The sequence below is a fragment of the Spinacia oleracea genome, chromosome 1 (genome assembly GCF_020520425.1).
Source record: "Spinacia oleracea cultivar Varoflay chromosome 1, BTI_SOV_V1, whole genome shotgun sequence".
Classification (NCBI taxonomy): Eukaryota; Viridiplantae; Streptophyta; class Magnoliopsida; order Caryophyllales; family Amaranthaceae; genus Spinacia; species Spinacia oleracea.
Window position 1 is genome coordinate 109,042,368 of NC_079487.1, and position 11,116 is coordinate 109,053,483.

At 30.5% G+C, this 11,116-nt stretch overlaps 1 protein-coding gene across 1 annotated transcript; it reads right to left on the bottom strand.

Annotated features, from left to right (window-relative positions):
* Positions 1–6,627: 6,627 nt before the first annotated feature.
* On the bottom strand, positions 6,628–7,544 carry LOC110795185 (protein EARLY RESPONSIVE TO DEHYDRATION 15). The gene is made up of 2 exons (XM_022000169.2): positions 7,180–7,544; positions 6,628–7,049 (listed from the first exon to the last, which is right to left on the bottom strand). Exons 1-2 carry the CDS (start codon positions 7,436–7,438, stop codon positions 6,880–6,882), a joined length of 429 nt encoding a protein of 142 aa, XP_021855861.1. The 5' UTR covers positions 7,439–7,544; the 3' UTR covers positions 6,628–6,879.
* Positions 7,545–11,116: the final 3,572 nt, after the last annotated feature.

The following is an 11,116-nucleotide window of genomic DNA, read 5'->3' on the forward strand; positions in this document are numbered from 1 at the left end:
CGGGCGATGCCCCGGTTACAAAGTTGGATAACATACAATTTTTTACGCATTGTTTACCTGCATTGCGAATGCGAGTTTGACCTTTTTTTTAATAACTTTCCGGATATCGTTTATTTTATTTGAATGTTATGTATTGTATGTAGTACGTATCAATTGTAAGCAATAGTGTTCTTCCGTTTTTGGGTTGTTAATATTTTGTAAGTCATGTTCAATGTCTAATAAAAAAAATTGTATCTGTTATGATCCACATATGCTAACACAGTTGTTGATTAATTAATGGAAAAACGTGTTCTACTATATGTAGAAAATTGACAAATTAAAAATGCAGTCATTATTCAAAACCATTTTCAATAATGGTAACAAAATTAAATTTTCTTGCAATCACTATGTGGTGAAATTAGAAAATTAATAACATAAACCATGTGAAAAAATAGTATAAATAGATTTACACTAATCCTATCCCACTTAAATATAGGTAAATAGAGTTAGAAGACATAAATAATAGTATAGCTAAGATGTTAAGCTTTCTACTATAGTTCTTGTTGGTTCCGTGTTCGAACCCTAACAAAGACATTTTGTGTATCAATATAGCAAAAGCACATCCTCCATGTCATTGTTGATGTGGCGCCTTGTCATGTTTAGAGAAGGCGACACATGGCGGCGTGACATGATTTGCCTTGGAGATTTAATAATACTCCGTAGTATAGATGAGTATGACAGTTTTAACGGGTCTTTATTTATTTGTTAAAAATTTCAAAATTTATATCTTATTATCTTTTACCGGATCTTTAATTTATCCATTTTGATTTTTCTCTTATTATCTTTTACTGAGTTTTATTTATAATTTTATAAAAATTCAAAACTTATGTCTTATTATCTTTTACCGGTTTTTTTTTATAATCAAAATAATTCATTGATAAAAAGTCATACGCATCTACATAAAGATTTGAATCTAACAAATACATAACAAACGAATCAAATAAAAACTTCTTTCACCATAGCTACAAATCTACAATCATAGTATATCAAACATTCTTTATACCCTATTTTATATCGTTGTGTTGTAAACTTGACAAATATGATTTCCGTCTGATTCATCTGATTGTAGTCGAAAGATTTACCTCCTCTTCGATCCCGCACAAATCTTTACCAAATAAACAACATGGACCAAACTAAACACACAAAACTTAACTAGAATCAAACCCACCATAGAGGTACCTTTTTTTTTTTGACGGTTTAAGGGAAATTTTCATTAAAATAAAGCCATACGGCATCTACAATTAAAATTTTCCCTACATTAGAACAAGAACAAATCTAAAATATAATAACAATTTCTTTTTTCCAATGAAGAACGGCTCTGAAATCATGGTATACGTGTAACCATGAAAAAACTTCAATGTCAAAGCATCTTTTCGTTGTATGGAAGATCTCGTTACAAAACGTTATAGTCATCTTGAAAAATGAATCTGCTTCATATCTCGGATTGATCTTGATCTTCAAAGTGCATACATCATAGAAACTACACAATTTCCACCATAGCAGAAAACCTTCCGAAAAGCAAGGAGAAAAAACCCTCTATTTCAAGGGAGAAAAGTTCCTCTCTAGAGGAAGAAGCATTATTAAACCTACAAAAACAAAAATTAAAGGAAACAACACAAGAAATTAATGCAATTGGGGCTTTCCACCGGTAAAAATCGATGGAAGTCCCTCAAAAATTTTCAATGGAGGCTAGGGTTTGGAGGAGGGAGCCAGAAAAAGAGAGAAAAAGATTGTGCGGCATATCACCATAGGGGTACTTACTACACAACAATATGTAGCTTTATTGAGATCTAACGCAAAAACAAAACAAAATTGAAGAGAACTGGTCGGAAATAACCAAATGTCCAAAGAACATTGGCTATTTCCGCCCTAAAAATGTGGTAATTTTAAAAGTTTAGATAAATTTAGGATGGTAATTTTTAAATAAAATTTTATAAGGTGGTAAGTTTGAGAAAAAAGACGTTATAAAGAAATAATTATGGAAAAAAACCTTTTTTAAATGATAAAAGTTTAGTTAACCCCTCTATGTCATTTTGTTGGTTAGTTCCCATACAAATTATAGTTTGGGCTAATGACCTACAAAAGCATGCAAATATGCTATAAGTAGTGAAGTACAAATACAAAGGGAAGAGGGAGTATTCAAATATGTGACATATATTATCGTATACAGGCCGCTAGCCTTATCTTACTATACATCAGAGTAACTTTTACACATTTTTTGATGACTTTTAACATATTTTGATTAAGCTTGTTATTCGGGTATCCCTTTTCTAACTTTTCAAGAAAAATTTGTTGTTATAAAGCTGGTCAAATTTTATATTACACTCCATGCGATATAACTAAAATAAATTTGAATAACTTTAGCCTATGTAAAACAAATTCATCTTATAAAAGCACAAATTTACAATCCATCTATCTTCCCCATAATGTTCAGTCGATTCCATCATGAAAATTTTACGACATAGTTTCTTATACAAGTATGATGGCTTGGAGCAACTTCGATGACAAGCTAATTGCCAAATTAGCTTGTCATGATTAAATATTTGAAGCTAATTTACTAAGTCTCTATCTTATTCGACTTATTTTACTTATTTCAAACAAAATAAGTTCAATTATATAAGTTCAGATAATAGAAGTTTTTCAGACACTACACGCAAATAAGTTTTTTTCTCAAATAAATTCAGATAATATAAGTTCAGTAAAATAAGTCGAATAGAACGGAACATCAACTTGATATTTAAATGGTCCAGTTTTACATTAACCATTTAATTTTAATTTTATTTTAATCATTACTTAAATTCCTATTGGACCACTTTTTTCCAAGCAAACTAGCTTGAATTTGCTTGATCAAACTAATTTAATAAAATCACTCCAATAGTTAAACTAGTAGTTTAAAACTTTTGCAAATTACAAGCAAGTCTCCAACTAATTATTAATATATAGATAGGTATGCACCCATCTATATATGCATATGCAGTGAAACGACTGTGTTTCATCAATAAGAAATCACGCGCCTATATCACATACCCATTTTCTCTCTCCTCTAACCTCTGCCCATCTTCTCTCACCATTTTCTCTCTCATCAAAACCTCTCACTCTCTTTCCTCCATTGATGTGCCATCGTCGATATGATGTGCTCACTCTTTCCTTCCGCCGCTAACGCCTACTCCGATTTTCTTCCAACGTTGCCGACGATATGCCGTCGAAAGTCGATCTATTACTGTTCTTCGTCGATCGCGACGCTTGAGAGGCTTCCTACCTACGACGATCTGTTGACCAAATCGATCGGAGATTGCTGAAGATTGCACCGTCTTTCGGCAGAGAGGCAGGGCTTCGAACCGTAGATCCAAGACTTTTTCTCGTTCTCGCATTGCCATTGAAGGTAACTGATACTTTTAAGTTTTAACCATCTCCTTTTTTTTCTTTCCCACAATTTATGCGTTTTTATGCACATTAATCTCACCTTTTTTTCTAGCTTCATCATTTTCTCAATCAATCTCTCGTATTAGTATGGCCGCTTCATGTTTGTTTTGATCAGATTCCTTAATTTATTGTTCAATTGATTTTAAATTTCAAGTGTTAAAATAAATAAATTAATTAATTTTGTTGACTGATTTGGCTTTCATCTTTAGTTATGGGAGTGTTGCAAGAGGGAGAGGTGTGCTCATGGTGCCAATAATGTTTTGAAGAAAGCTATATTGATTGGAGTGGTGTGTAATTTCTATTTCTCTTTCATTTCCTTTTATTTTTGTCGATTAATTTCTTATTTTTGGTGGTTGTACTTGTGATAGTTATTGCTATATATTTATTCACAAATAATAACATTTTTATGTGATGTTCAGTTTTTAAACTCTCGTTTTCAAATTATAAAGAATCATGTTCAATTTTACACAAAATCATGTTCAACTAAATTTAACTACATTTGTTAATTTTGATATTGTTGTTGTTGGTGGTATTGTGGTTAGGATTGTTGTTATGTATGATAGTTCACAAATAATAAGATTTTTGTGCGATGTTTAGTTTTTCAACTCTCGTGTTCAACTTATAAACAATCATGTTCAATTTTACACAAAATCATGTTCAAATACATTTAAATTGTAAAATTAATATATGTTCAATATTTTTGTGTGATGTTTAGTTTCTCAACTCTCGTGTTCAACTTATAAAGAATCATGTTCAATTTACACAAAATCATGTTCAACTAATTTCAACACTTTTGTGTGATATTAATTATTTTTATTTTTTGAACAATATATGATGTGATTATCTATCAATTATGTTTTGCACCAAAAACATCTATTTAATTATGTAATTTGTGTAATTGTGAAATGTTAACTCAAGTTGCATTGCTTAACTTTTGGTTGTGATATGGATTAATTTCATTAATCATAGTAATTATTATTAGCTTCATCTAATTTACGCTGATAATATCGTTGAACAAATATTTTGTTCTTTTAGAAATGATTAATTTGCTACTTTGTTAGGCTTGATTTTGAGTGATGTTCAGTTTTTCAACTCTCCTGTTCAACCTATAAAAAATCATATTCAACTTATAAAACTATAATATGTTCAATACTTTTGTGTGATATTCAGTTTCTCAAGTCGTATGTTCAACTTATACAAAATCACGTTCATCTAAATTTAACTTATTTTTTAAAAATTTAACTTATTAAACTAATATATGTTCAATACTTTTCTGTGATGTTCGGTTTCTCAAGCCTTATGTTCAACTTATATAAAATTGTGTCAACTAAATTTAACTTATAAAACTAATATATGTTCAATACCTTTGTGTGATGTTCGATTTCTGGGTTTGTAAATTTAAATTATTGTTAAAATATTTAATACTCGATTCTGGAGTAAATGCGTGTAAATCAATAATAGGTGACTTTTTTTTAGTTTCTAAAAAAAATCACCTATTATTCATGGTTATGTTCAATTTTTAAAACTCAATGTTCAGTTTTAGAAATTTAATGTTTATACTATGTTTGATATCCTGTCAAGTTCATTTTTAATTAAAAACAGATGATCATTAATTCTTTACTAAAAGATCATTTCAGATTGTATAAGCATGTGTTCATTATTCTTTACTAAAAATTGGCACTCTCTAAATATTAATGTTCAGTTTATAACTCATCATGTTCAACTTATAAAAGATGATGTTTATAAAAGACGATGTTCACAAATAAGAACACTTTTGAAGTTTTGAGTGATGTTTAGTTTTTCAAGTCTTATGTTCAACTTATACAAAATCATGTTCAACTAAAATTAACTTATAAAACTAATATATGATTAATACTTCTGTGAGATGTTCAGTTTCTCAAGTCTCATGTTCAACTTATAAATAATTATGTACAGAATCATGTTCAACTAAAGACAAGCAACAACAGTAATAAGCGAATGTTTATTATTCTTTACTAAAATATAAAAAGTGGCGCTGTCTAAATATTGTCATGTTCGGTTTATAATTCTTCATGTTCAACTTATAAAAGATGATGTTCACAAATAAGAACACTTTTGTGTGATGTTCAGTTTCTCAAGTCTCATGTTCAACTTATAAATAATCATGTTCAACTAAATTCAACTTATAAAACTATGATATGTTCATAAATAAGAACAGTTTTGTGTAATGTTCAGTTTCTCAAGTCATATATTCAACTTGTATAGAATAATGTTCAACTAACAACATTATGATTTTTCTGCAGGAAGGAAAAAGTTAATATGAATGCGCCAACAAATGAGAAAAAAACGATTTAGAAATGGAAGATGTGGTATTAAGAGAAGCTGCAAGAATTGAAGGCGGAAGCAACAAGAAAAAATTCTGCAAATAAGGAAGCCGATAGAAAGAGAAGAGACCGGTGTAGCGAAAAAAGTGGAAGTCGAAAGGAAGCGGAAAAATTAGAAGCATATAGAAAAAGAAAATAGGCAGCAACAACTAAAATAGAGGAAACATATAGAAAATTAATGACATGTTCATTAAATTCCTTTAAATGTCCATTTTTTTTGTTTATTATGTGTGCTTGCAGCTTACTCAAATAATGAGATATTTTTTTTGGAAAACAAGCGTGATAAAAAGTTTTTTTAAAAAATGAAATTTAAAAATTTAAAATTTAAAATTTAAAATTTAAATTTAAAATTAAAATTAAAAATTTAAAACTGCAAATTAAAAATATGAAACAGGAAGGCTGAAACTTTCAAAACGAAGCATCTGAAACGCATATGCATGCAAAATTGCATGCATACCTACGCAGCCAAAAATTTGGGAGTCTCCAACTACTACCGGTGGAGTTGCTCTAATGCGACAATGTTATAGGGCACTAATAATGTCCGATTTCACAATGCCCCCTTCATCCGCAAATTAATTGTCACAAGCTCTATTCTATTCTGTTGTAAATAATATAAAGTGGGTAAAAACACTTTCTTATTTTGGGAAAGTATTTGTCCCATATTGGTAGGGAAATAAAATTTTGTCATGTTTAAATAGTATAATGTGGGTTGTTGTTTGGAGTGCTATCCATAGTATTGTCTGTTCATGAGTTTCTATAGTAAAAAAGAAAAAACTTGATCACTTTGGCAGAGAAAGTAAAATTGGTTTGAAAATTTATTTATGTTTTCATTTCATATTGACCATTTAAACAAGAGCCATAACTACAGAGTACAGATTGATGAGACAAAAGTTTAGATCTTCCATCAAAACCACTGCAATCTAATTAACCAAATCAACAACTGCTAAATAAAATTAAAAAGTGTCAGATAAGGTAAAACATTATCCTCTATACAACCCAGAAATAGCAACATAGCTCTCCTACTTGTCAAATCCGAGTCAACCACCGAGTCAACCTAACGCGGTTGGTGAATTGTCCTTGGACTCACTTTCACACTCTTCATGACCTTGGGCGCTTTCTCGAAGTATTTCGGCGCTTCAACTGTTCTTCCTCCAGATTCATTCCACTTCAACGCCGCCATTGAAATCAGCTCCTTCTTCTCCTCCGCCTCCACTTTCTGTTCTTCTGCAGAAATTTCAAAACACACAAAAATGTCAAAAAAACGAAAAGCTTCAATCAATTAAAGTAAAATGATATGAGCAATAGAAATCAAAACATAAATAACATCAATTGGACGAGTGATTTTGAACTTCACCTTTTGGGAGATGGAGATCGAAGGCATCATCGAAATCAGGGAGATCAAACTCGTCAATCTGACAATCACCATCGACATCAACATCATCAAAGCAATCTTGAAGCCAGTAATCTCGGAAGCAAGGGGAGGAGTGAACAAGGTCCCACCACTGATCGGAGAAATCTTCGACCGTCTGATACGATCTCATCGGGACGAAGATCGGAGCGTTAGGATTCAACCTTGATGATCGAGGAGGTGATTGAGGATGAAGAACATCCATTGTTGATAGATATTTTTTTCTAAGGTTTGAGATATTTTTAGGGGTTTGGTGAGATGTTGATGATAGAATTTGGGAAATGATTTTGAGATAAAGTATGGATAATGTAAGATAATGGAAAAGTGATGGGGTTTATTTATAGGAAAGGGGGTGAGAAAGAGGGCATGAACTTTGGTAAATTTACAGAAATGACATTTGGACAGGAAGGAAATGGGAAACCCGTGGGTCGGTGGATAATACCGGAATAGTTGTTTTTTTTTTATTGAAAAAAAAACTTCGTTAATGTTAATGATTCATCCTAATCTTAATTAGTGTTATTATTTTGGGGTAATTTGGATTGTCCAATGTTAGGAAGGTTGTAGTCTTGTAGAGGTTGTCCATGCTATAACTGGGTATCAAATTATACTCTGTTTATGATAAAAATTGCACTATATAAGGTGAAAAGTGTAATTACTTATTGGCTAGATCTTAGCTAATTATTGTTGTTCTTAAAAAAAAAGGTAATAGAGAAATTTGTTTGATAAAATAGATTATAATGGGGCTGAAAATACAACTCAATTCGTCCCGTATATACCGTTTTATATGTATTTACCTGTTAGATCATGTCAAATAATATGTTAGTTGGGTATGTAAGAGATAAGTGACATAACATTAGTCTGACCGTTAGTAAACTGTAGGACGATCTTCTGAAATGGAAAATAAATAATGATAATTTTTTATTTTTATTTATATTTTGATGGAATCAATATTGACAATTGGCTTTCGTTGTACTAATATAAAAATTCTAAGCAATTACATATTCAATTATGATTGAACATCCTTTATCCACACTCCCGTGTAAAACTCGAATTGGCTGAGATAAACTATAGCATTGAGCTAAATTACACTCATTAACATGAGACGAAAAAGCATCAAAATAACCAGCGGGCAAGAGCAAGGATCTCTCGAACAACCATTCAAAGATAACAATTTATTAAACTAACTAATTGCAAGCTTTCACACTCGACTAGTATCTTACTTGCATTACATATTTACATCATAGAGCTATCTCCAAACCATGCATTTCTCACTTGTGTTTTTTTACTTTTGCTAAATTAATCTATTTTTTAACTCTAAAAGAGCTTAATTTTACGAAACAAGAATGTTACTAGGCTCATATATTGCCTAGTTGATAAAACAAAAAAAACTGAAATTTAAACCAAAATAAATACAAGCACGGAGTTTTTTTTTTTTACCAATAGAGGTTGGCATGAGTGGTTCGGGTTCAAGTCTTGGGTATGAAAAAAATCTCAAACGGGAGGGATGCTGCCTACCGAAGAACGCATGCAAACTCCCGCGGGAAATTAGTCCACTCGCCGAAAGCTGTGGGAACTCCTCGTAGTAGAAATAAAAAGAAAAAAAAACGAGTTTTTTTAAGCACTTTTATGTATTTGGTACTTAATTCGTTTTTGTTGTTAAACTTTTCTCCCTCTTTTTTGTTACATTTCAAATTTAATTACAATTTCACACATTTTATAAAAAAATTATTGAATAATTGTACTTCCTTGTTTTTTTATACATAAAATGTTACTCCGTGTGTATATATATATATATAACAATGTGAGCGACAAGCAAGGGAATTATCACCAGTATTATTCATAACATGTATTGTTCTACGCGGTAATTAGAATTAGATCTCAACAACAATCAAAAGGTACGCAAATTCCAAATTATGGTTAGTAAATAAATTCATACAATGTACATGAATTAATATATTGTGACTAGTGTGTTAAAATTAGTCAGTTTGTGATATTTGCGTAGTATTATGTCAGTATGATGCGTAGTATCGTATATTTATCACCATGAATTTGTGTCAGTACTATATACGAGTATCATGTTTCAATATTACACTTTGTTTGAATTATAATTTTGTACTCTACCATAACTCTTAGATTGGTTTCAGTTACTTTAATTTTGAATTTTTGGAATTAGAAATTACAAATAATATCTAAGTGTTTACAAAGTTTCGCTAATATGTAAGAAGCGGTTATGCATAATTGCATATGCATGTAGTCTATCTTGTATGATTTGCAATATATATTTTTTTTAGATCATTTAATGCGTATGGTAATGTAGCAATATTAATTGATGCACTGCGGTCCATATCAGTTATTTTAGTAACCGTTCTTTTTCATGCGGTTACTATACTGTGGCATTCATTTTTTTTCATGCGGTTATTATATTGTGCCATTAAAGTTAAGTATTGATTGCTCTTCAAAAGCAATATCATGCGTCATTCACATTTTTGTTTCATGCGGCAATATAAAGTTTTTATTGTAATTCCTATTTTTTAGGATTGTAATAGTATTGATTGCTTTGATGATTGTAACTGATAAGTTGATGTGATTTTGATTCTGTTGATAATACTCACTTAACGTTGCTTTCTATATATTATGATAATGTTGTTTATGAATTCGCTGAAATTGGTTTTGAACAATCATTTAAACATGGTTGATTGTTTGATCACCTCTCATGGAGGAAATAACTAGTCATTATGTTATAAAAGTCTAACAAATTTCTATCATATATATGACAATAGATTATGAAGAGATATGTTTAGTGGGTAGGTAAAATAGTTCCCACAATAGTTAAGAACAGAATATATGCAAAAATCAGGGGGAGATAGCTTTTAACTTTACAAAATAGTGATATATGGATTAAAATGGTACATGGATGATAAATGTGGTACAGGTTTTTGTTCAAAAATTATGAACACGAGTATGAGTTTATGATATTGATATCATCCTGAAGATGAATAAAGATGAATATGTTTATTGAAATTGATATGTACCACAATTGAAACGAATACTCCAAAAGAGTATAAGCTATCTTTCCATAAGTTTTGTTAGATTGTCTTGCTATTACAAATGAGATACCAGTTTGTGTCGTTATATCACATCACAATATGTTCAAATTATAGTATTTTATAATTACAGTGATCACTTTGGGAAGATAACCAGTAATTATCTAGTGAAATATTTTATATGATATTATATACGTATGATGTGATAATTCAGGCCATCCGGGTTTAAGAACGCCCGTCATGAGAATTTGAAAATTCTTGTTAAATAAAAATTTATGTGCTGACATTCCCTCATATGTTGTATATATATTCAAAGGCAAGACATATTGATGAGGTTGAGTTGTATTTCAATCAAATGTCGATTGAGAAAATAAATACAAGAGATATTAATGACTTTGAAAACTTGTATAGTTATATGATAGGTGACTTGAAGTTCACCATGATAGTAAGTGACCTGAAGTTCACCAAAAATGATAGTAAGTGACTTGAAGATCACCAAGAAGTTTACAAGTGTTTTGTGATTGATTTAAATATCATAAATCTTTTGATTGGGGCAATCATACGTCAGCACGAAATGAGAAAATATGAAGGAAAAAAAAAGCAACTGCACAGTGCATCTACTCCCCGTGATTAATGTTGATCTCCAGAAGAGAATGAAAATATGAAACATTTATTAAAATACACGTTGAAAAGTGTAATATTAGTTGGTGAAAGATTTTATGCCCCATAATATATTGAAAATATTTTTCCAACTTAGGGGGAGACGAGCAAGAATAAGTTGGCAAAATTGAAAGATAATATATTGATCCCCATATGAGTAAGTGTAAATGCCAATTGTA

Coding starts and splice junctions, on each gene's coding strand:
- LOC110795185 (XM_022000169.2), bottom strand. CDS start 7,438: ATGGATGTTCTTCATCCTCAATCACCTCCTCGATCATCAAGGTTGAAT. Junction 7,050..7,179: donor CGATCTCCATCTCCCAAAAG/GTGAAGTTCAAA, acceptor AAATTTCTGCAG/AAGAACAGAAAGTGGAGGCG.